At 43.4% G+C, this 24,040-nt stretch overlaps 4 protein-coding genes across 7 annotated transcripts; 1 reads left to right on the top strand and 3 right to left on the bottom strand.

Annotated features, from left to right (window-relative positions):
* Window positions 1–155: 155 nt before the first annotated feature.
* On the bottom strand, window positions 156–1,500 carry polr1h (RNA polymerase I subunit H). 2 transcript variants are annotated; one of them, XM_067255528.1, is made up of 5 exons: window positions 1,267–1,500; window positions 956–1,075; window positions 757–860; window positions 488–597; window positions 156–302 (listed from the first exon to the last, which is right to left on the bottom strand). In XM_067255528.1, exons 2-5 carry the CDS (start codon window positions 1,071–1,073, stop codon window positions 278–280), a joined length of 357 nt encoding a protein of 118 aa, XP_067111629.1. In that variant the 5' UTR covers window positions 1,074–1,075; window positions 1,267–1,500; the 3' UTR covers window positions 156–277. The 2 variants fall into 2 exon arrangements, with proteins under 2 accessions (XP_067111629.1, XP_067111628.1); XM_067255527.1 differs by having other exon boundaries at window positions 1,277–1,496.
* ddx39b (DEAD (Asp-Glu-Ala-Asp) box polypeptide 39B) lies at window positions 1,444–7,586 on the top strand. 2 transcript variants are annotated; one of them, XM_067255525.1, is made up of 11 exons: window positions 1,444–1,573; window positions 2,070–2,300; window positions 2,424–2,551; window positions 2,698–2,790; window positions 2,893–3,076; window positions 3,287–3,405; window positions 5,397–5,528; window positions 5,666–5,775; window positions 6,528–6,672; window positions 6,771–6,918; window positions 7,060–7,586. In XM_067255525.1, the coding sequence occupies exons 1-11, from the start codon at window positions 1,549–1,551 to the stop codon at window positions 7,074–7,076; spliced, it is 1,332 nt and encodes a 443-aa protein (XP_067111626.1). In that variant the 5' UTR covers window positions 1,444–1,548; the 3' UTR covers window positions 7,077–7,586. The 2 variants fall into 2 exon arrangements, with proteins under 2 accessions (XP_067111626.1, XP_067111627.1); XM_067255526.1 differs by lacking the exon at window positions 1,444–1,573 and adding an exon at window positions 1,644–1,678.
* An 846-nt stretch (window positions 7,587–8,432) lies between these two features.
* mgat1b (alpha-1,3-mannosyl-glycoprotein 2-beta-N-acetylglucosaminyltransferase b) lies at window positions 8,433–14,736 on the bottom strand. 2 transcript variants are annotated; one of them, XM_067256497.1, is made up of 3 exons: window positions 14,354–14,736; window positions 11,296–12,604; window positions 8,433–10,189 (listed from the first exon to the last, which is right to left on the bottom strand). In XM_067256497.1, the coding sequence occupies exons 2-3, from the start codon at window positions 12,163–12,165 to the stop codon at window positions 9,488–9,490; spliced, it is 1,572 nt and encodes a 523-aa protein (XP_067112598.1). In that variant the 5' UTR covers window positions 12,166–12,604; window positions 14,354–14,736; the 3' UTR covers window positions 8,433–9,487. The 2 variants fall into 2 exon arrangements, with proteins under 2 accessions (XP_067112598.1, XP_067112599.1); XM_067256498.1 differs by lacking the exon at window positions 14,354–14,736 and adding an exon at window positions 13,470–13,519.
* Window positions 14,737–15,131: 395 nt separating this feature from the next.
* vars2 (valyl-tRNA synthetase 2, mitochondrial) lies at window positions 15,132–23,904 on the bottom strand. The gene is made up of 30 exons (XM_067255772.1): window positions 23,871–23,904; window positions 23,329–23,535; window positions 23,137–23,212; window positions 22,884–22,984; window positions 22,596–22,717; window positions 22,387–22,453; window positions 22,120–22,217; window positions 21,709–21,790; window positions 21,512–21,631; window positions 21,200–21,308; window positions 20,928–21,016; window positions 20,713–20,803; window positions 20,469–20,596; window positions 20,246–20,349; window positions 19,958–20,039; window positions 19,775–19,851; window positions 19,452–19,539; window positions 19,227–19,320; window positions 18,887–18,957; window positions 18,623–18,748; window positions 18,413–18,517; window positions 18,016–18,084; window positions 17,811–17,889; window positions 17,489–17,619; window positions 17,033–17,185; window positions 16,653–16,901; window positions 16,404–16,515; window positions 16,034–16,242; window positions 15,682–15,831; window positions 15,132–15,516 (listed from the first exon to the last, which is right to left on the bottom strand). The coding sequence occupies exons 2-30, from the start codon at window positions 23,533–23,535 to the stop codon at window positions 15,451–15,453; spliced, it is 3,255 nt and encodes a 1,084-aa protein (XP_067111873.1). The 5' UTR covers window positions 23,871–23,904; the 3' UTR covers window positions 15,132–15,450.
* Window positions 23,905–24,040: the final 136 nt, after the last annotated feature.

The raw sequence follows: 24,040 nt of genomic DNA, 5'->3' as shown, positions 1-24,040 counted from the left end.
CCACATTAAAAACGTACTTTATATAATGGTTTAAATCTTATTTCACCAACAAACCCCACTCGATACAGATCGAGATGCTTTTAACAATATCGATTTTAGCAGTCATCCAAGAGTCCCAAATCAAATGCAGTTCATGAAATGGCATACAAATTGAGTTTTGTCTAAGTTTTGGTCTGGATTTATTTCAGAAAAATAATTAATTTTAAAGAGCTGTGTGTCCAAATGAACGTATGCTTCAAGCCTCTGGGAAGATGAGTCTGTCTCAGAGTCTCGGGTATCAGGAGTCCTCCTTTTCTTGGTATCTGCAGAAAAAAAGGACTCACAACATGACCCAACAGATAAACTTACAATTTGGCCTAAGGCAGATGGAATGCATACAGAACCATATAATAAAGCCTAATGTTCATCTGATATCATACTATTCATCATTTGGTACAGTATGGAGTGGATAGGTTACACAAATGAATGGCATAAATGTTGACATTACCTGCAATGTATACAGGTGAAGAAGACAGTCTGCCCTTCATCTGCAGATCTCATTTGCCTGGTATGATAAACCATGCCTTCTTTATTACATCTAGAGCAGCGCCTGTCAATCTAGAGTGAATAAAGAACATAACAAACGTCAAGAATGAGAAAAGCATTGTGTTGTTACTTTACAGGAAAAAGTATGTCGTTGGCAACAAACACGCCCATTATATTACAAGGAATTACATGTATTTTATTTTATTAAAACAGCATTATATGAACTCTTACCACTGCCCCCTTTAGTTCTGAATCTTCCTCATCTTCTATAGTGATAGAAGACTGTTCAATTGGGTTGAAAACTACTGTGGAAGTGATCTTTTGACCTGCGAAATCTGCAAAATTATACAACATAATTGGTCATCCTGACGTTATATTCACAAGTAGAACGGTGGGGAACTTCTTAGTCTGAAAAGTACATTGTTCTCACCTATTACAGGGATGCTAAAAGAACAACGAGGGCAATTTACGGTGTCCTGCATTGCAGGAAGAGGAAGCACATTTCCACACTCGGGACAGAAATTTGGATCCCCACGGAAGGACGACATTTCTGTGTAGCAAGAGACCAAACATGGTCCTTATTTAGCATTTGACAATAAGCTTGTTGGTTGACGTTAATTCCGATAAATCAGCCCTGTCCCTTCGAACCAACTCTGACTTCGCCGACACGTGTTACCAAGCAACAATACATTTTAAACATACGTTTCCAAGCTTGATGTATAATTTAGATAACAATCTTACCATTACTTACCGTTTTGGACAAGTACAAAATATAATGTGTACGTTTTAGGTGCTTATTTCAGGATTCTAAAACTCAAATTATGGTATGTGTATGAATCGTGTGTGAGTTTCAGCCCGCAGTCGATTCCAACACTCGACACCTCTCATGTTTCCTTACTAAATCCCTTTCATTGGTGACTCAACCATTGATCCTGCCATTATGTGGTTTTAGGTTCAAATACTCCCTTAATTTAACATGTTTAAATTGACTGTATTCACATAAATCCTATCAGAACTCTGAAGATGAGTACACGAGGACGCATTGAAGGTAGTAACTTTTTAGAATGGACTGGGTCTTACACTATCGCGTGCTGATGACGCAGTCTAAATTGCGGCTGTTCAAAACAAACCGACCGTTGCTACAATAAAAGAGGTAGCTCTAGCCAGTCAGCTAGTTACCGTCAGTGTTAACTTTCTTAAATGTTAAGACATTCTTCTCCTTGTATTATGTTACTAAGACAGCTCCTCTTAACTCCTAATGTCAATGTTACCTATCTTCCACAAGCTAGCTAGCCTACGTAATGTATTTATCTACTGTTAGCTAGCATACTGGTACTGCAATGTACCACTACTGAAACTACAGTAACTATTAAATAGCTAGTCTATCTAAATGCCAGTGCTAGCTAACCAGGGTTGCTAACCTATAAATCTACTCATGCGGTCTATTTTTAACATTGAAATCACCCGATAGCGTTATGCTGTAGCATCAGTTTAGCCTGTCAATTTATTTATTGACAGATCTTATCGTACTGTGCATCCCATAGGCAAGATGACTGAGCACGACGTGGAGAATGAGCTCTTAGATTACGAGGAGGATGATGTGGACACGGCAGGGGGAGGAGATGCATGCAGTGGAGTAGATGGTTTGTCCGCAAAAAAAGAGGGTGTGAAGGGCTCCTATGTGTCCATTCACTCTTCTGGGTTCAGAGACTTTCTACTTAAGCCAGAACTGTTGAGGGCGATAGTGGACTGTGGCTTTGAACACCCTTCAGAGGGTGAGTATAAGAACCAGATCTATATAAATTCATCATTGTGATTCATTTATCACAGGTCACAAATTGGTGTTCCTTTGATAATGAAAACTCAGTCTTTTATCATTGACTGTGTTTCCCTCACAGTTCAACATGAATGCATCCCCCAGGCCATCTTGGGCATGGACGTGCTGTGCCAGGCTAAGTCTGGCATGGGCAAGACAGCAGTGTTTGTGTTGGCTACTCTGCAGCAGCTTGAGCCAGTCACTGGACAGGTAGATCCTTACTGTCCGTTTAACAAACCTCTATTGAGCAATAATGATTTTAGATTGTGAATTTCGGTTTTTCTTTGGAAATAAACTACCTGCTGTAACATTATGCATAATTCAATCTGTAAGAATTCCTCTGTTTCTCATCATAGGTTTCAGTCCTGGTTATGTGCCACACCAGAGAACTGGCCTTTCAGATCAGCAAGGAGTACGAGAGATTCTCAAAATACATGCCCACCATCAAGGTACAATATCCCCTATTTCAGCCTCTATCAACCTGTTTGTGACATTTTTGCCCAGAACCTGATAGCTCTTTCTTTTTGTCTTGCCCATGTGTGTGAGATCAGGTTGCTGTGTTTTTTGGCGGCATGCCTATCAAGAAGGATGAGGAGGTGTTGAAGAGAGAGTGTCCTCATGTGGTCGTGGGGACGCCAGGGCGTATCTTGGCCCTGATACGCAGCAAGAGCCTCAACTTACGTCATATCAAACACTTTATCCTGGACGAATGTGACAAAATGCTTGAACAGCTAGGTGAGTGTGCGTTCTGACTTCCCTATCCAATCTGTACAGACTTGATTCATCACGCAGGATGGTGTGAGCGGTTTATTGTCATGAACAGGGCACTGTGCCATTCAGAGTCTCCGAACATTAATCGTCTTTACGTCTGACTTAATGGTACATAAAATGTCAGTCTGTGATTTATTTTCTCTCCCATTTCCTTTCCTCCTATCCCACAATAAGACATGCGTCGAGACGTCCAGGAAATATTCCGCATGACCCCTCATGAGAAGCAGGTCATGATGTTCAGTGCCACCTTGAGCAAAGAGATTCGTCCAGTCTGCCGAAAATTCATGCAAGATGTAATTACGCCTCACCTCCTCCTGCATCCACTTCCCTGGTTCCTCCCTCCACTTGGATGAAATAGTAGCTGGAGACACCAAAGTCTCACATGAACAAGAGAGAGTTGTTACACTATACTCAAGCCATTATGTGGGGCATACACAGGCCCTTTATACATTTAGTCATTTTAGCAGCTGTCTTATCCAGAGCGACTTACAGTAAATAAAGGGACATTCTCCCTGAGGCAAGTAGGGTGAAGTGCCTTGCCCACAACTTAATTTGCATGGCGGGAATCGAACCGGCAACCTTCTGATTAATAGCCTGACTCCCTAACCGCTCAGCCATCTGACCCCTCTTTATAGCCTAAGTGAGTGATCTACACATTTGGTACTCACAGCATATTAAGTGCCTTTAGCTCTGTGCTGGCTGACAATTGATATTTCCAAATATATACAATGCAAATTATATTTGACATCACTACACTGTTGGACATCCACAACTACACGTGAAGCCTGTGGCCCAAAGCAGTTATATACTATTGTTGAGCAAAATCCCTCATCTATAAACTCACACTGTTTATTTGTTAGGTAAACTGGCTTTAAGTAGTGGCAGGAGACCTTGGTCTTGATTCTTAGTTGTTTTAGTAGGCTTAACAGCCACAAAACTCTAAGGAAAGAGAAGCTAATTAAGAAAACGTATGGAAACAACCAGAAAAAAACAACCACATAGAAAATACCAGGGAGTTAGCAGGACGACTGACAGCTGAGCTCTGGAGAGGGGATAGAGTTGAGGCTGGCTCACAGGACTTCTGTACTTAATTACTTTCCCAACAAAGTGAAGAGAGCAGTGAAATTGCCCGAGTCCTCAGAGTCTTGACAGAATGGCCCCATTACCTTTGTCAGGCAGTCTGCTAAAATGGAGTTGGAGTAACTGCCTTTAGATTGATAAACGCTTAACCCTGTAGGCAGTAGGCACACAAGAACAGTCTCAAAAGGCAAAATGGAGTTTCCCCACTTCCAATGTACCAAATGGCAAACATAAAGATTCCCCAGGGTTAAACAGCGGCAGGAAGTGGCAGACAGATTGCCAGAGATAGAAAAAGTGTTAGAGGCTGCATTGGATGGATTTGAAATAAGGAAGTTGTATATTTAGATCTACTGAGAGAAGATAAGCATAGTGGCTGGAAATAATACATCTCATCTTACCAACACTTTACAACAGGACACTTGAACACTTTGACATTAAGGTGCACATAATGTAAAAACAATTGGTGGACACTAAAGAAGGTCTTAGTGCAAAACAGTCTTGATTGATATGGAATATGACATATTCAGATATACATATATACATATTCACATTCATATCAGATGTATATGGCATAGTAAAGCTTGCAGTGCTACTGCTACAGATTGTAGATGTAGACCATGAGTAATGGTATTGAGGGAGTTGATTGTTTGTGTGCGCTTTAAATTTGGATCGATCTACGATTTAAGTGGGGCAGCTATAGTGACTATATTGATTAAGTGAAGATTTTACTTTATATATCGTAGGGAAGGAAGTGTGTGTGTGTGTGTGTGTGTGTGTGTGAGAGAGATCTTCAGATCTGTGTGCCCAAGCAGAGGGTCTCACAAACTCCTTATCCCTGCTGGCTTACTCGCTTCCTTTTCAACTATCTTTCTCTGCTTTTCTGACCTTTCACTCTATTCTGCCTTTTTACTTTTCTGTCCTCTATTTCACTGCACCACTGTCTCATGGATCCCACTCACATTTCCACTATCTACGCTATTCTTACATCATGCTACTGATCTGTGTCCACCGTCTACACTGCCAAACTCCCTCAGACCCTCCCCCTGTAAACGTATCCTGAACCCTTGACAACACACCCATTTCATCCCTACACCCCCCTTTCCTTCCCCGCCCCCTGACATCTCCTACCCCCTCACCTTGGTTTTCTCCCTCTTCTTGAACCCCCCACCCCTCCCCCTAACCGTTCCAACGCCTGATTGTCCAGCCTATGGAAATATTTGTGGATGATGAGACCAAGCTGACGTTGCACGGCCTGCAGCAGTACTACGTCAAGCTGAAGGACAACGAGAAGAACAGGAAGCTGTTTGATCTCCTGGATGTGCTGGAGTTCAACCAGGTACCGTGATTCATCCACTACAGGCTGTTGTTGCGGGGAACGTCGGAACGCGTTGACTCATTGAATACATCTTTTCACGTCTTGTCAACAGAGCTTTGCAATTCAGTTCCAAGTGAATATGCCGTGTCTGTGTTTAGGTGGTGATCTTTGTGAAGTCAGTGCAGCGTTGTGTGGCCCTGGCCCAGCTGCTGGTGGAGCAGAACTTCCCGGCCATCGCCATCCACCGCGGTATGCCCCAGGAGGAACGGTGAGCCCTCTCTCAGTCTGACGTCAGGGCACTTTTCTCTCATATTCAGTAACATTGTACAGGTGATATACACTCTCAGTGGCCAGTTGATTACGTACACCACGCCATTCACTAAGATGAGATAGATGTATCCTCAAGACAGTCATGCAGCCATTGCATGCTTTAGAAAGCATGCAATGCTTTCTAAAGCATTGCAACAAGAATGCAGCCATTGAAACAAGAATGCAGTTACTGTTTCAGTAAATGTTGAATGGGTGAAGCAAGTGACCAAAGTGCATGGTTTGGTTTTTAGTGCCAAGCATGCCAGTTCTAGTCATTCACAAATGGTTGCCCCTGGGTTTTTCATGCATGACAATGTCGAGTGACAAACGAAAGAATATCCTGTCTGGCAATCCTGAAGGAAACAACAGCTTGTGGATGTTTTTATGACTCAGTGTAGTTGACTGGCCAGTGCAGGCCCTAGAACCCAACCCAAAAGAGAATCTTTGTGATGAGATGGAACAGTCTGCATTCAAAGCATGAATTTGCCACCATCCAATCTGCAGCCATTGAGCGATCCATCTCATCAGCATGGATGACACATCCCTATGGAAGTGTTCACCTTCTATGTCCCACAGTGTACAGACTGTTCTGGAGACAGAGGGTTCTGATCTGGTACTAAATGGAATCACCTAGTAAACTGGACTGTGAGTGTATGGCAGTGTGAATGTCATCCACGCCTCTCTCCTCCACCCCCCCACCCCCCCCCCCAGACTGTCTCGCTACCAGCAGTTCAAGGACTTCCAGCGGAGGATCCTGGTGGCCACCAACTTGTTTGGCCGGGGGATGGACATAGAGCGTGTCAACATAGCCTTCAACTATGACATGCCAGAGGACTCAGACACATACCTCCACAGGGTGCGTCTGCTGTAAACCCTTTTCCATAGGAGAATATACTACGTTAGTATGTTTCAGTGTGTGTTTGCCTTCGTTAACAACCCTGCTCCTCATGTAAGGTTGCCAGGGCTGGCAGGTTTGGCACCAAAGGACTGGCTATCACTTTTGTGTCTGACGAGGGCGACGCCCGCACCCTGAACGACGTGCAGGACCGCTTCGAGGTGAACATCAGTCAGCTTCCAGATGAGATCGACATCTCCTCCTACAGTGAGTGCTCCAATAGTGGCTGCTTTTGCAATCGTTATCGATATGCAGAGTCACAACTGTAAAGTGTGGTTTACAAGAAGGGCAGTTTTACATTTGATCAAATCATCAGAGTCGTTTGTTTTGTTTCTCATCCCTCCCCAGTTGAACCTGCCCGGTAGAGAAGGCAGGATGGATCCTACTGTGAAATTGCTTCAGAGTTTTTGATTTTGTATTTATAATAAAACATGTGTGATGGATGTTGACAAAGTAACAAAATCCAGTGGGGTGTATCCAAAATACTTTTTCTTAATCCATTTGTATTGTAGTTAAGATACATGAATGGTACTATTGTGGTGTAGTGCCCCCTGTGGATTTAACTAAGAAAATTCTTGAAAATGTTTATTCCATTGGTTCGTTTTTTTACAACGCATACATTATTTTGCTTTATTTATCGAGACAGTAGCTGTCTGAATATTTAGGTTGTATATTTTTGTTTGATATATGAATCGTGCATTTTTTTAGCTGAGATCAGAGTTTACTTGATGGTTAGTTATTGACCCAACTACCAAGGAAAAGAAGACATCTAAAGACTGAAAGTTTCACAAAAGTTGTAGTGATACTAAAATAAGATCTGTTGCTGTGTGGATTGATTAATAAACATTAATCAGTTGTTTACGCCTTAAACAGTTCATTCTCCTTGATACAGATGTCTTCTTCTTGTGTCTGCTTTATGTTTGTGTTGTGCAAAAATAAGGCATTGATTAGTACAAATGCATGGCCAAGCCAACACTGCTATACAATCCAGTTGTGGAAGAGACATTGCTTCCTCATGGCTGAGATCTTTATCACATGGCTGGTGTCAGTTAGACTTCTTACTTGGATACTGGAAAACATAAGGACTGCAAAGTAAGCAATTATCAAATAAATGCTATATGTATTTCACACTGTGGATTGTATTATAGGAGTATACTGCTGTATGTGGTTACTTGTCATGTACACTGTAAAAAGTTACTAATGTATATATCTATGTTGTCGTTACTTTATGAATAGAAGTATTCTGCAACACATGCAAAGTATGGACATGCTGAGGCAATTCAAATACAAAGTCTGCGCATCAGTTTGGGAACAAATTTACATTGGGAAGCCAGTGATGATCAACAGAGTTGTCCTCTTAACAGTCCGTTCCTAAGAACGCTCCCGCTGGTCTCTTAAGGTCTAATTTGGATGTGCAGGCGTTCAGAACGCTAGGTTTGACACTGTCACACAGGATGTCAACAGAATATCAATGAAGTGGGGAGAGATGGATGGACATTGGGTACCTCACTTGAACAAGCTATAAAATGGTTTGTTTGACGGTGGCCAACCACAATGGAACCACATGTTAACTATTGAATTTAGGCCTATTTTATGTTTTTCAGGATTCCCGTTTTTTTTGTAGTGTATGCATTATGTTAGTCCTATTGCCTGTGCAGTGAACAACATATAGCTCTGTCACTATATAAACAAGATAATACACCATGGATATAGGACAAATATCAAAATAGTCAGTTTTATTTGCAGCGTATTAAAGTTATAAACACATCAGGCAGTGGTTTAACACATCACCATAAGGACATATGAATCAATCAATATTCCTGACAATCTCCCCAGAACTAATTACAGTACATTGATCACAGTTGATCCAAGTTTCACCCACTCTCCCATAATCTTTAAATTGCAGAATTAAAACGAACTGTATAACTGGTTCTTCAACAAACCTAACCTTGCCAGACCATCATTTGAATGTAATGGAATTACAACCTGCCCTACATTGGATATAGGCAAATGTAAAATACATCAACAGGATGTCACATATAATGTGCTCAACTGATGCTCTCTATGGTGATGTTTGAATCTCAAAACAATTTTTAGAAACCATTTAAAGGACATTTTTATAAACGATTTGAAAGACAGCTAAATAAACAAAAATAGCCTTTTTCCACAAAGTCTTTTTTGTTTTACTCCAAAGAAAAATTCAGATTTGGCGACAATATATTTATATAATAATAATTTATTTAATATTATTCTAACTAATACTTTGACCCTTACATCCATTCACTTCAAGTGACTGGAGTACAGCACTATTTAGGTGGACCGCTGACATCGAAAGGTAGATAAAGAGAAAGCTATTGCAATCCCATTATCTTTTGACAGGTTCAAGGCCAAACAATCAAGGCCTATCAAATACATGTAATTTTATTTGGGCTGTTCAGATCAGAGGTCAAATAAATAGCCTTCTCAAGAACTAAGATCTGAATCCATTCAGGCTCTTTCTGTAACTCTGTTTGCCATGTCTCTGGATTCAGTTTTTGTGGTGTTCCCTGTGTCACATTACTGTCAGGTCTTCACTTAAAACAAATAAAGTCTTGCCACTCACATCTCCTCCCTCATGACTTCACTGTGGTCAGTTCCATAACCACTCAAACCAGACTGGCTAGTTATGCTTCATACCTTCATATACCTTTGTTTCTATATTCTTTGGTCTGAGAGGGTGTTCCTCTTGAGTCAGGCTGTCCTCCCCTCGTCAATACCATCCACACCCTGTCTGCCCTCAGCTCCAGCTGACGTCGTAGTGAGTCCACCCCTCTGGTGGAGCCAGAAAGACCCTGCGTCCACGCGACAGGAAACTCACCACACCCCTGTAGCCCGCACGGGGAACCCCCGATTTCAAGTCATCCATTACTCCCAGATTACGAGCCAAGACTTTAAAACTGTCGCGGCTGGAGTACTGCACCCGGTACGGCCCTGTCCCCCGGAGACCGCCCCCTTGCTGCAGGTCCTCAATCTTAACCTGGGGGGCACTGTAAACTTCCTTCACAAAGTTCTCATCGTATTTCTCCTTCACTAAGTAAGACAAGTCCTGTTTGGTGAAAGGCACAAATTCTGTATTAAGTTTAATGTAGCGCAGGTATTGGTCGAAAAATTGACCTAAGCTGACGCCTTTTCGGCCAAACGTGATCGTCCTGGAGATCTCCGGCCGGATACAGGAGCGGTCCTTCCGCTGCTCCGGCTGGCGCATCCAGTCGTCCCAGAATGCCGTGGGCCATTTGGGCTCCAGTTCAGCCCAATCCTCTTTCAACAGCATCCAGCCCAGGCCAGGGAAAAAATCTGTTCTGTAGAGTAGGTCGGCCTTGCCTGGGTCTACCAGCCCATCACGCCCGTTGTCATTCCAGGCAGAGACGCACCACAGGTTGGGGTCAGCATGTAGGATGGGGTAGAGGGCCCCGAAATACTCAAAGAAGTCAGGCGCCACCTGGATTGGAGACAATCGGAAGCCAATCGAAATTCATTGGTCATCAAGTCCGATTCGAAAGTTTCGATGACCAGTCACAGACTTCAAGCTTCAAATTAATATCTTTTGATATATAGGTATTACAAAACCAGCCAAACCAAACTTCCTTTACCCCTGACTGATACAATGAGAATGCAGACTGCAACACATCTTTTACAATTTCTCCCCCAACCCTCCATGAATGTTGGAGTTTGCAGGGGCAAAGTCCTATTCTAAACTCTACCATGTTACCAGTGGCAACTGTTGTTTTGGATTTCCTGTGACTCACACCTCTGGTGCCCATGGAGATTACTGGCCAAATGTTCCCCCCAGCTGGACACCTCTCTTTCTGATTGGATGTGGGACGGGGTTTAAGACCTCACACCCTTTACGACTGGTGCCAAATGGTAAACCCACTAATAAGTTAAATGTGCTAATCTGAGAACACAAACCAGTTTTTCCACTGAATAAAACAGATTGAGACTTGCCCTGATCACCGTGTCACCACCATGACTATTCTAGCCTCTGGGACAAGTCACTTACAGGCTTTAGGTTAGTGAAATATAAGACTTATAATAGGACTACTAACAAATTGACTCAATGTATGCACAACATAGTGGATATTGCAAAATTTGAATTTATTGTCTAACTGTAGACTGTAATGATTACTCAGTATGAATAGAGCAGGTTTGAGCCAATGTCTTTAACTGAGTGGCTATAAAGTCGAAATGTGAATTGTGGAGGGGAGACTTTCTTTTTTTGCACAACATTACGAGCTCAACTCTAGTCATTACTATCCCAAATCTGAGTTAGAGCCAAAAGTAATTGGACATCTCCCCATCAAAGGCCCATTTAAACCCCTGGAAAGTGCTGAGTAAGCAGAGGATGTTTTTCATCCTGTTGCAGTGGGGTTTGGTCTAAGCTTATTTCAGCAAGCTGAGCACTTTGTTTTTATGGCGGGGCACAGGGGTGTCTAAAACATAAGTTATGCCTGAGGGACAACCTCACATTTTGTTCATGCCTTCTGGTTGGAGAAATGAAAATCAACAGTTAAGGTAATGATAAGATTGTGTTGATGTTGCTCTTACCTCCAAGTCATCCTCCACTATCACCACAGTGGAGTAAGAGAAGATGTTGAACACCTGGTTGAGGGCCCATTTATAATGTCTGGCAATCTTGTAGTAACCCTGGAACTTCCTGTGCGCTGGGCTCACTCTGATGTCCGAAAGGTCTGGTTGGCTGATGTGAGTGATTTGAGAGCCATATGAGCCAATCACACGGGCTGTCTCAGCGTGACCACAGTCCTGGCTTACAATGATTGGATGGAGTTCAGCAGAGGGGCGATACTGTATCAGTTTATCAAGGCTTCTTTTTACTGTAACTCTGTCACAAGCAATAACTAGGATGGGTATGACAATTTGAGGGCTGGTGACAGTAACCTCCAATTTGTTGCTGTTAACAGTTGCTTTTTTAATGTCATTTTCCACTTTGTTGTCTAGTTTAGAATCAGGAACTGTAGTGACAATCTGCACCTTTGAAATGTGATCTAAACTTTTGTCCTTGTTATCTGCACTGTCTTTTGGGGGTAATGGAGGCAACTGTGGCTGTTTGTGGTCCTCTTTCTTTTCTTCTTTCGTACCTTCCATTTCTCTTTTCCCAACATCTTTCCTGCGTGCCCAGAGTGACCTGTGACTCTCAATTTGCTTGAGGAGTTCCTTCTGGGTCTCGAGCTCAGATTCAACTTCTTCTGCCAATCGGATGACTTCTCCAGCCAGATTGGCCCCTCCTACTTTCCCATTGCCTATACCCCACTCCTCTTTTCCCCCGGGCTCAGCCCCTCCGCCTTCCCCAAGACGACCGATAGGGGGACGTCCCCACAAAAAAAGGAGAAGCAAGGCATTCCAGGCAACAAAAAGGAAAGCTCCACACAAAATAAGAGAACCTTTCTTGCGAACCATGGCCCACTGACATGAAGGAATGGAAAAGGAGGATAAGACTAAAGCCAGGGAGCAAGTTCTGAAACAAGACAACAGTTCCCAAAGGCCAGGCTCTCAATCAGAGAGAGGATAGAGAAGAAGAGATCCAATGAGAATATGGGACAGGAGAACTGGTCACATGCTTACTGCTAGGGAGTTGAAGATAAAAGGTTTATCCAGCCTTTACAATAGGGTACTTATGAACTGGTACCACAGAAATAGACATAGATCAGGGGAACGCTGGTAATTTTTTATGTGGAGGATTTACATGAAATTCTGCCCAGGCAAGCGAGTTAGATGAGGCAGGAAGGATGTCGGAAAAACAGGAAAGGGCAGTGAGGAGAAAACCAAAAAGGGATTACTGGGGTCACTTTTGGGGTGAAGGGGTGAGAATCCTAAAGGTTATCCTGCAGCCATCATTCTGAAAAACAGAGAGAGAAAATAGATTGACCGTTAGTCAACAACCGAGGTGTTACGCAACAATTTCAACTTGTCAACAATTTGTCTGAACAGGAACTAAATTTAATAGAAAAGTAAATATGTGCAAGGGCAGAGAGAAATAGTGGTTCAACAGTTTGAGAACAATTACAATGTTCATAGACAATAAATGAGGAAACAACAGGTCATTCAATAAAGTGTAAGAAGGCCATTCTGTCCTCTACATTTCTAAAGGCAACGGTGCCTAAATCAATTAGGCTTACAGGCGATAAATATAAACTTGTAAGCATGGAATCCTTGAGACACTAAGTACAAACTATCTGCTTAGGGAAGGTTGGTTGAGTATTATTGCCCAGCCATAAACAAACATGTGGCATAGTTTATACTCCATTAAAATATATTGCTTTGCTTCTACTTCAACACTTTGTTGGAAAAGATTGAGTATTCTTGAGTCTAAGTACTCAAAAAAAGAAATGTATTATGGTATGAAAACCCTCTTCAAACTGAATCTGTCAAACAAGGCACCAAGAACAGCCTTTGGCACACAGTTCATACTGCCCTTGTATGCTGACAGTCAGAAGGTTTCGTTTTAACGGAGTCATGCAAATGTGACATATGTACATCACTGCACAAAACAGTAAGAGTAATATAATCAGGGACAGAAAAGGAGAGACGTAACAGGGGTGTGAGTGTAGAGGAGACACAGAAATTAGAAAACTCTGACTAATTGATGAAAATATCTCCATGAGCCTAGAACAAAACTTAACAGAAATAGTAGCAAATATTATGCTAACAATGGAATGTCTATCACCTAGCTTTTGCAATGTAAGAAAGACAATCACACTAACTTTAAATGCACAAGAGTTGAGGATGTTGAAGCACGATACCTGAACAAGAGAAGTCTAGCTCTCCCAGTCCCTTCCTTCCTACACAGGCAAAGTTTACAAGACAGTCTGAGAAAGGGAGGGAGGACAGGACAGCCAAAGTGGGAGGGAATTATTGCTCACAGCACACACAAGAAAACAGCCAGTTAAAACTCTTCTACTTTAACCCCCTCCACTTTCCCTCCCTCCCTCTCACAGATAAACGTGTAAGTAGCTGGTAGGATAACTGGGAAGCTGACTTGCTAGCTACTGTGGCTAACTTGACACAGTGTGGGTCGCTCAGCTGCAAAAACTATGATCTAAACTAGGCTAACAAAGTTGTATTGACCGGCCTAGTTGGGTACCCAGCCGCCTGTGCTGGTATAATTTGATTAAAGAAGTCGCCTATTTTCAGTATATGATTGTTTTGATTGACAACAATAGTTTTAGCCTGCTAAAGATTGGATACGACTGAAGTTTGATATCCCTGTCACTGTTTCCCTCCTTGGAGATAGCAAGTTCCCTTGTTTGAAGATATTTTTATAAAGAAGAAATGATCAATGCAATACCTATCTAAACAGACTGCGACTATCGTCAATCTCAAACTGCAACAGTTGAACGCCGACCTCATATGATAAGAGGCTAAAGCTGATCATAACAGCTTGAGAAGGATCATGAGTCTGCAAGAAAAGAAAATTATCTCCATTTGCTAAAATAATACTGTCACCGTTTCCGTCTTACAATATCAAACTACTGAATTAGTAACAAGCTAATTTGCTAGCTGTGAGTACTAACGTTCCTTACTACTGCAGCTCTAGCTAACTAGCTAATGTTAGCTAGCCAGCAAACAGTCAAATTCGGCACCTCACCTTTACATTGCTTCCATGCTCCAGCAGAACATTTTACTTGGAATGAATGTTTAGAGGCAGCTTGAATTTTGATTAATCTTGGTCTAGTCGTCTTCAGGATCACTTTCTTCTTTTCTATTGGTCCTCTCCCTCTCACTCTTCAAACATATATCGCCTCACCGGTGCCAGTCGGTGGATCACTGTTTGTCCACCCGGGGACCCTGACTCCCATTTACCCTCTTCTTTCGCCCCTCACTACCTTGGGCTTGGATCCGCCATTTAGAACGATATGTTGAATCCAAGTATCAGCTTTGTCATACGGAAGGGTGAATTTGTAATAAAATTGTCTTCGATTTTTTTTTTTTTTTGCTTCACGACATTGGCAGTGTAACCCCCAGCATCAAGATGTTTTACTTCATCTAACAGTTGACACCGATGTACACCGTCTACAAACTCCACTTCCGCATTGACTCATTAAGTAAACCCAGCCCCCTCTCTCCCTCTTCTACACAATTTTCCCTAGCAACAGAGTGTCCTGACAACCGTTGTGAGGCGGGGAGCTGCTTGAGTCCTTATGTGTTGCTTTGCTACATTTTCAAGTACTGTACATTAATTGTTATCTGCTGCTCCACTCACATTCTTCATCGTTAGATTTGTATTGCATCCCAATGTCACAGGTAGACTGGCTTGCTGTTTCAGAAAAAAAAATAATAATAATTCACACGCATCAAAAACCTCGAATGAAAGGAATAATACAAATGTATCGGTTCAATTATAAAAACGTATCTAGTAAATTACATATTCTGCAATATTGTTTATTGCCCACAAGGGAAATACACTCTCACACAACAAATCGCATGCCCTAAACCGTTTTTATATACAAATTATGACCTTTCTGACTTGGATCCAAAAAAAAAAAAAAAAAACATTACATATAATATTTGTGCTTACATTATAACATGGCACCAGGCCACCTAGCACCATAAAGATGCATTATTGAAAAAAACTGAAATTATCTCGACGCATTTTCTGTACATCCACAAGCAAATATTAGCTGAAAGACCGGTAATTCAGAGGATAAACTTTCTCAGTTTTTCTGTCATTTATTTGTTTAGTAGTCATGGTTGCTGTAGTGCCATCAACTGCTCTTCAATGTTCTTCAGCTCCTGCTCCAAGGCTGAGATCTGGATGGGAATGAGGGGAACAAAGAGTTCAATTCAGGTTTTTCTGTTGTACTGCACACTGAGCAATTGTGGACGTTTAACACTTCCCTGTTTATCTGTCAGCGGTTTGTTCTCCAGGGCATATCTACCCCCTTAGTAATTTATCTTCCTGTCTTTCTATCTCACCTTGTTCTCTGTCTCCTTCCTCACTTGCTCTGGGACTTTCTCCAAGTAGTTTGGCACTTTAGTTCGAGAAAGCAACTGCTTCAGGTTTGAGAGGAGCCTTTCTTTGCGCTGAGAGAGCTGGATGCTTTGTTTGGTCACAATGGCGCCTCCCTGGATGAATTTAATGAAGAATACCTTAAGGTCAACAAATTACTGTGCTCTCAACAAACAGACCACTAAAACTCTACAAAGACTCTCTACAAAGACCCAAAAATATAATGCAATGAGATCAACACTAGGCTAATAGTTTATAAGGCTTATTTGCAGGCCTATACAGTAGATGGGTTACAGAGAATATTCCACTGAGAAATACCTCAACATGGAGGTGTAGTTGACAAGAGTGGTCCACGACACCCACTGCACTGCTTTTGGGTGGAGGGGGTGCAGAGGAAAAGGAGGGGGCTCCATCGATGGCCTCCTGAGGGCAGTGGAGGTGGAGTCTGGAGATACGGCCCAGCGTCCGAACAGCTGAGTCATAGTGGTGCAGGGTCTTTGCCTGGCTGGGCGAACACACTGCCCACACTGGAGCATAAAGGAACCAGACACAGAGTCTGACACAGGCCCAGAAACAGTACTGACATTGCTTCTGGTCACATGGCTTGATGATGTTCTCAAGAGAGAGGGGGACAAGTTTGTCAGACAGCACACCAGATCATCTTTACTTCATGTCAAACATGACTTACTGTCAGGCTTCTCTTTAGTGATGCCACACTGAGCCCGGAGGGACCTCGCCACTCTGATAACTTCCTGTACTACAGTAAAATCCGCTTCCTCTTGGGGGAAGTGCAAGTGTGCCTGATAGGTTGGAGGACAAGGTTTGTCAAAACAAAACAAGGAAGGAGAAACACAAGAACGACAGATGGGGGCTAAGCTAAAAGAAACGCCTCTGGTTGGTGAGCGTCTGCGTGTTCCGAGTACCACAGCTCTCTTACCAGATGAGCGGACTGTGGGTAGGGCTGCACACACAAGCTGGACACGGCACTCCCAGCCTGGCTACTGAGGGGATAGAGCCTCTGCCACAGCTCCTCAGTGAGGAATGGCATGAAGGGGGAGAGGAGAGTGAGCGAGACAGACACACAGTGATAGAGCACACGCTGGGCCGTCTGCCTCTCACTCTCTGTGTGACCTCGGCTGATCTGGCCGTCTGGCTCCTGATGGCTCAGGATTGGCTTGATGCACTCCTAGCCAGGGTGGAGGGGGGTGTCGCAAAACAAAAAGACACAGAAAAGCACGAAAGGGTTCAAAATGAGTGAGAAAAGCTTTAGTCGTCCATATGACAAGAGTGGATAGTTCAGTTGGTCTTTTCTCTCACCAGATAGATGTCACAGAGACTGTGCAACCAGAAGGAGTGCAGTGCGCTGGTGACAGCTTGGAGCTCGTAGTTTTCAAAGCCCTGCTCACACTGCAGAACAGTGTTATAGAGTCTGGAGCACACCCACCGGTCCATACAGCTCAGAGGACTCATCTCAGAAACAGAAAGAAACAAAGGGGTTTGGAATCCGGTTCCACTGTGTCTATTTCATTCTTCTCTCTAATATACATTATTGGCTTTATTAGACAGACAGTTAGAGATAGACTAGAAATGTAGGGGAGAGTGAAAGGGGAAGGCATGCAGAGATGGCCAGAGCCAGAATCGAACCAGGACCGCTGCATTAAGGCCTCAGTCCATATGTTACACTCTCAGCCGGGACCCCCCCCCCCCCACTGTTCCTATTTCAACATAGTCAGGGTCATATGACTGCAGATTCATGACTGGAATCATAACTACCTGGTTCAGTGTTCCCAGTTCAGCTCCTCGCTCCTCCAGTACTCCCAAAGTAAATCTTACTGTCTGCCACATTTTATTACAGAATCGTCTACCGCTCAGCACCTGGGACACGGACAGGCTAATGTCCTCCCCTGACAGACAGACAGACAACACACTCAATAACATGCCTGAGAAAGCACCAGTGTCACAAATGAGTTCAAATCTCTCCATTCCGCCTGGCCTAACTCCCCAAGTGTAAAACGACAGATTGACAGATTTAGACAAATTGGGCTCTTTCCTAGATAAGTCAAACGGGGGAGGGGGGGGGGGGGGAGTCGCTCACCCTGCGCCTTATAGGAGCAAAGAGCGAAGCGAAGAGCATCTGTGCCACACTCTGGGATCCCCTGAGGGAAGTCCTTACTCTGCAGAGAAGGAGATGGACAGAGGGGGACAAGACAGGATGTGATAAGTAGGCTTGCTCAGACGGAACTATTGCAAATGACCAATGGGATAAGAGAGGGGATCGCAGTGTGGGAAAACCAACCGACCTGCGCTTCCGTAGCAACTGTTCTTTCTCTTGGGTCGAGGTTTCCTTCCTTCACTTTCTCCTGGAGTTGCTGTGAAGAGATACGTGTACTGAGATATAAGGGTTTCAGCGTTGTGGCATTTCCTTTTTTAATCTGGCTAAATCAATAGTTAGCGGATGGGACCAGCCCTCAGAGGGTTGTTTGACAAGGGCTGTAGTCTGTTCTATTGTTAAATTCACTGCAGCATGGCATTTTTTCCTCTCTGTTGTTTTTATAGCTGAAACAAGACTCTTACTTCTGTGGCAATGTTCTTCCATTGTCCCACAGGATATACTGTTCTGATCTTCCATGTGATCAATTACAGCAACTCGAAAAATGTAATACGTATGTGTCTGTGTGACCTGTCCAGCCAGCATACCTCCAGAGAGACACCAGAGATGACGTCTAAAGGGTCAATGACATTTCCTAGAGATTTGCTCATCTTCCTGCCATGTTTATCCCTCACCAGTGAATGCAGGAGCACCTGAGGGATATTCATATGGTGAGGACAGAGAGACAATATTAAAGATTCCTATTAAACATGTTATTTGTGCAGAAAGCTGGATAAAATAAAAAGGTATGACGTCACCTGCTTGAAGGGCAGTTGTCCTGTCAGCTCTGTGCCAAGCATAACCATCCTGGCCACCCAGAAGAAAATGAGGTCACTTCCTGTCTCCAAAATGGTGTTGGGGTAGAACTGCTGAAGGTCAGTAGTCTATGAGGACATGGATATAAAAGGGGCTATGGGTAAGAGCTTGTTCTCCATTTGGCACTTTCAGTAGGTGATGTAGTAAGAAGCAACATAAGATCATGTTTTTGAACAGTCACATCTTGATGGAATTCAAGCAGGAACCTTCTGTGGCCAGCCCAACATTGCAAACGGGAAGAGCCCTGAGGAAAACCAGGTGTCCAGCACATCAGGGTCTGGAAGAGAGAGAGACAGATAGAGAACCAGATATAGCAAGAAAGAGAGAGAAACAGATATAGCACAGAGAAGATAGAGATACAGAAAGAGAAGGAAAGTCGAATATTAAATGTTTACCCAAATTTTTCTGATACTATTCCAAATGTAACTTCAATACGTGGGAGGTGATACAAAAAAAAGTGGAATACAGTTTGCTTTAACAACCATAACAACCAATGTGTTATCTATCAAATCCTGTATATTCAGATGGCAGGTGGAGGTCAGTCACCCTGTTTCAGTATGAGGTCATCAGGATCCACTCCGTATTTGACAGCAGCTCTCTCCCTGGCCTCCTGTTCACTCCGGCCCCACACCCATCTCTCCTACAGCAACAGAGGTCCCACCAGGAAGAACCAGCTTAGCACCAACAAGAAATATCAGAGGAATATCACAGTAAAAGAATTGGCCAGTCAACTTGCTTTCTACATTGGAATGGTTGTCTTTTTTGCCTCACCTCTTGTGTGTGCTTAGAATCTGGGAGAACTACTTGATAGGCTGGAATCTGATGACCCCACCAAAGCTGCCTGGAAATGCACCAATCACTGGCAGGGGAAATAAAACAGGCACACATTGTGTGTAGGGAAATAAGTCAAAACAAGGACTTGTTTATCTCATTTCTAATAAGAATAGTGGAAAAGAGCAGAGATAAAGATGCCTGTCTTCCAAAATCTCAGTGCCTTGTGTTACTTAGCACAGACATCAATACTTGTTGTTACTTTGTTTACTGATGCCAGACCACTTCATGGCTGCCAGGGCCAGTTACAGACTTGAAGATACCTGATGTTGGAGAGCCAGTTCTTCCATGTTTTGGTATAGAAATGAGGAATGATCTCCAGCTGTCCCTCCTCCACAGCCTAAGGGAGGGAGCCATTTTTTGACATTACACACTTCGTTGACTTGCTCGTTCATAGAGAAGCACTGACCTACATACTATCCGTCATAATGACCCACTCAGATTACCTGTATTGCTCTTTTTGCCATTTTCTCGCAGCGCACAAACCATTGCTTCCTTAACAAGGGCTCAATGACGTCCCCTGAACGACTGAGACACGAGGAGGAAAGCACAACAGAGAGCCATGAGGGTCCAGCTCAGCACAAAGGAGCGTTGCCGCGGTAACTGGGTGTGGCCGTCATGTGGACCAGGAATGTGATGGGTCCTATTCAACTAGATTCAGTTACTGGATTTTACAGCGCTGCACTGGGACAGTGGCAGCAGACTGTGTTTGGACTGAATGTGTCTCCCTTTACCTGCAAACAGGTAGAGACATGGCATGCTCCTTCTTTGCCCTGAACAGCCTCTTCTCTGTCAGTGCATCTATCACTCGTTCTCGGGCGTCAAAGCGTTTCACTCCCTTTGGGGAGAGCGAGAGGGAGGAAGGAAGGAAAGAATAATGAAGTGATCTCTGACCTATTTAAATGAAATCTCACACAGCCCACTGACAATTACAGGTCCCAGGAAAGAGTTGTGCACCTGCAACCACGGGCCACAGAGAGGAGTCATTGTCCCGTCCCCTTCGATCACAATGAGACGAGGAAGAGAGTGTCTTTGAGCGAGGAGGAAGTCAGCGTGGTCATGTGCCGGAGTGACTTTCACAGCCCCTGGTAAACACGGATATTTTGACTTTTCTGCACTTGTGCCAAAAATAATAATTATGACAATAATACAAAACATTCAATGTGTTCAAATAATCAGTTGTTAAATCCAGTTAGGCTACCTGTTCCCAGCTCCATGTCCACCATGGTGTCAGTGATGATGGGTAAAAGTCTGTCAGTGAATGGGTGTCTGCACCGTTTACCATGAACCTTCTGGAAACATAATTTAAGGACATTGCATTTACAGATCCCTTAAATACTCCATATGAACAACCCAATACGTTGTGGTTATGGTAGACAACAAGAACAAAAAGCAGTGGTTGTCATCTATACTAGCCTGATATCGTGGGTCATCAGGGTGTACAGCAATAGCCACATCTCCCAGCATCGTCTCAGGACGGGTGGTGGACACTGCCACCTCCCCCTCTGTGGTAGAGTATAAAAGCAACACATTCAAAAGTAGAATCACAGGATAAAGCGATAACGTAGGGGCCCAGGTTTGATTCTTGACCAGGGAATTTCCCTGCATGTCTTTCTCTCTCACACTCTCTCGCTCCCTGTCTGTCTCCAACTGTCTCTATATTGACATTGGGGTCACAACTCACTCACCTTGGCCTTCAATAGGGTAGGCAAAAGTGACCATAGTTCCAAACTCCACCTTCTCTTGGTAGCCAGGAACGGACAACATGGTCCGCCCAGCCAACTGCTTTGACTCAACCTATAAAAATCAAAACATGTCTTTATCAAAATCCTTAATAGTTATATTTCAAATGTAAGGATGAAAATCAACAATTTGACACCAGAGAACAAAAAAGTGATGGATTATGCTCTGTTCACTTCACATTACATACCAGACTGCAGGTACTACTGACATATGTACCCACTTTTAGGGTTCCGGTCTGGTCTGACTGGTATTCTCACCTCTATGTCAGAGATGGCAGACTCCAGAGCACAGCTCCAGTTGACCAGCCCCTCTGAGCGATAGATTAGTCCAGAGTCACACAATCTTACAAAGGCCTCAGAAACAGCAAGGCTGAAACCCTGAACAGACATTAAAACAGTCAAACATCAAAACGTGCATTTACTATCATTATTAACATAGAACTCTAGTGTCTTACTTGGTCCATGGTGAAGCAGGCTCTGCTCCAGTCCAGCGAAGCCCCAAGTTTCCTTAGCTGGTGATAAATTTCATCTCCTTTCCTGAGACACACGATGAAACATGGGATCCAGGGTGTAGGAAGACAGAGTAGAGGAGGGAGAGAGAGGGAGGGAGAGGGAGAGAGGGAGAGAGGGAGAGAGAGAGAGAGAGAGAGAGAGAGGGAGGGAGGGAGGGGGAGAGGGGGAGAGGGAGAGAGAGGGAGGGAGGGAGAGGGGGAGGGGGGAGGGGGGAGGGGGGAGGGGGGAGGGGGGAGGGGGGAGGGGGGAGGGGGGAGGGGGGAGGGGGGAGGGGGGAGGGGGGAGGGAGAGAGGGAGGGAGGGAGAGGGAGGGAGGTAGGGAGAGGTAGGGAGAGGGAGAAACCAACACTTACTCATTCTTCCAGTTCCTGACCTCCTTCAGGAACTCCTCTCGGCTGAAGTCATGTCTGTGTTTTCCTCGCTCCCTGAACAACCTCCGCTCCACCACTGACTGAGATTAGGGTAACAACAAAGACACACAAGAAGGGTGACAGCTTTTATAAATGACCAGCTTTTGATATGGCTTTAAGATGCCTTTCACATTCCCAAATACTATAGATGGCATCGATTATAAATTACAGGAACATAAGATTGCTCACAGTCAAAATAATGAAATGTACCTGTGTAGCTATGCCGGCATGGTCACACCCAGGAACCCAGAGGACTTTATAGCCTTGCATTCTCCTCCTAACACATAAAAAAATCAAATTTGTCAAATCCCCTGACATTGGATAGGTTTCAGTTCACTTTGTCTTATACGGTTCAAGCAAGTTGATGCATTCTGGATACATCCAAGTCATCACATATATGTAAGTAAGAAACAGTATACCAGCGAGCCAAAGCATCCTCTATGGCTACAGTCAGAGCATGGCCAAGGTGCAGACTCCCAGTTACATTAGGTGGAGGGATGCACATGGAGAAGGAACGGTTCCTTGAATGAGGCAGCCTCTCCTAAACAGGTATCAGAAGAAATATTCACACACTACCGACACTGCAATCCTACCCAACCATTATAATCATTGAAAATAAACTAAAATGTAATGACAAAATCACGAAACATGATTTAAGATGATGAGGCATCCTGTTTTAGTGTTGTATATGAAGCAGGTTTTCTTACATGGTGCTCGGGCGTGAAGAAGCCTTCCTTCTCCCACCACTGGTACCAGCTGAACTCTACATATTCAGGGCTGTAAGATGAAGGCAAAGGAAGGGTGGTATCTAAAAGAGAGAGGGAGAAATTAAAGTAGGGCTATACAGAAAAATGACCACTTTAGAGTAAACAAACGCACATAGACAATCTGTCACACTGCAAGATAAGGTCAATATAACTGATTGTTAGGACAAAGAAGCCTAATCCACAAAAGGTATACCTTTCTTTTCCCCAGGAAGGGTTGATGCCTTGTATGTTATCCGCTCTTTTTCACTCCATTTTATTCCTGGATCATTCTGTAATTGTTATCGATGTAATATTTGGTTAAGATATTTGTTTCACATCAAAAAAATCGAACAATTCGAAAGCAAATTTAAGAAACATAATAATATGAGAAGGGTTTGTGGCCTACATTGTGTGGCTTAGTTAATATGGCCTTCTCCTTGTCTATCTTTCGCCTTTTTTTCTCTTCTTGAGTCCGAAGAAAGGGAGTTGATTGAGATGAGGACTGAGGTTTTGGGGTATTGTGTGAACAGAAACTGCAGGACCAGGTATCCCTACAACTGTGTATTCCTCTCTCTACAGCCCTCACACAGGGGCCACAAAGATGCCTCCACATCTGCAAAATGAACCAAGAGGTAGGGGAGACACAACAAGAAATGTAAACTTGATACTTCTATGTTCTTTAAAAGCATCACAATGTACAAAGCTAAATATCATTAAATATTTAGTACATAATACGCTGGTTTTCTCAATGTAACTGTTATGCCAGCCCAGGATCAATGTGAAATAGACTTTATGTATCTCTGTATATCTAGAAATTGCACATTCGCGATGGTCGTTATTCAGTCAGACATTACAGATTCATTTGATATTATGTCGTATGCTAACAGATCAGATACCAGATACATTATGGGTGATGACTGCTTACATCTATTCATTTATTATAGCTACCTTCAATGCACTGAGTCCATGAGCGCAGACATGTTCGCTGCGACCTTTCAACTATGACCTGTCTGAACAAAACAGCCTACATTTGGTTCCTAACCTTTAAAGAAAAGTATGGCCATATTCTCAAACACGGTTCAATGTGTATTTCATTGATCGTCAACTGGTTAGGACCA

Source organism: Osmerus mordax, chromosome 18, assembly GCF_038355195.1.
Source record: "Osmerus mordax isolate fOsmMor3 chromosome 18, fOsmMor3.pri, whole genome shotgun sequence".
Lineage (NCBI taxonomy): Eukaryota > Metazoa > Chordata > Actinopteri > Osmeriformes > Osmeridae > Osmerus > Osmerus mordax.
Note: the sequence above shows the minus strand (reverse complement) of the source record. Positions and strands in the feature narration are given on the sequence as shown.

Bases quoted from the DNA above. Each gene is read 5' to 3' on its own strand.
- polr1h (XM_067255528.1), bottom strand. From the start codon at position 1,073: ATGTCGTCCTTCCGTGGGGATCCAAATTTCTGTCCCGAGTGTGGAAAT. The intron at 861-955 runs GTGAGAACAATG...ATAATTTTGCAG, and splicing joins TTTTAGCATCCCTGTAATAG to ATTTCGCAGGTCAAAAGATC. The intron at 598-756 runs GTAAGAGTTCAT...TATTCACTCTAG, and splicing joins CAGAACTAAAGGGGGCAGTG to ATTGACAGGCGCTGCTCTAG.
- ddx39b (XM_067255525.1), top strand. From the start codon at position 1,549: ATGAGTACACGAGGACGCATTGAAG. The intron at 3,406-5,396 runs GTAATTACGCCT...CTGATTGTCCAG, and splicing joins GCCGAAAATTCATGCAAGAT to CCTATGGAAATATTTGTGGA. The intron at 5,529-5,665 runs GTACCGTGATTC...GTCTGTGTTTAG, and splicing joins ATGTGCTGGAGTTCAACCAG to GTGGTGATCTTTGTGAAGTC.
- mgat1b (XM_067256497.1), bottom strand. From the start codon at position 12,165: ATGGTTCGCAAGAAAGGTTCTCTTATTTTGTGTGGAGCTTTCCTTTTT. The intron at 10,190-11,295 runs GTAAGAGCAACA...TCTCCAATCCAG, and splicing joins TAGTGGAGGATGACTTGGAG to GTGGCGCCTGACTTCTTTGA.
- vars2 (XM_067255772.1), bottom strand. From the start codon at position 23,535: ATGTGGAGGCATCTTTGTGGCCCCTGTGTGAGGGCTGTAGAGAGAGGA. The intron at 20,040-20,245 runs GTAAAGGGAGAC...CTCGTGTCTCAG, and splicing joins ATGTCTCTACCTGTTTGCAG to TCGTTCAGGGGACGTCATTG. The intron at 18,518-18,622 runs GTGACGTCATAC...AATATCCCTCAG, and splicing joins GACAACTGCCCTTCAAGCAG to GTGCTCCTGCATTCACTGGT.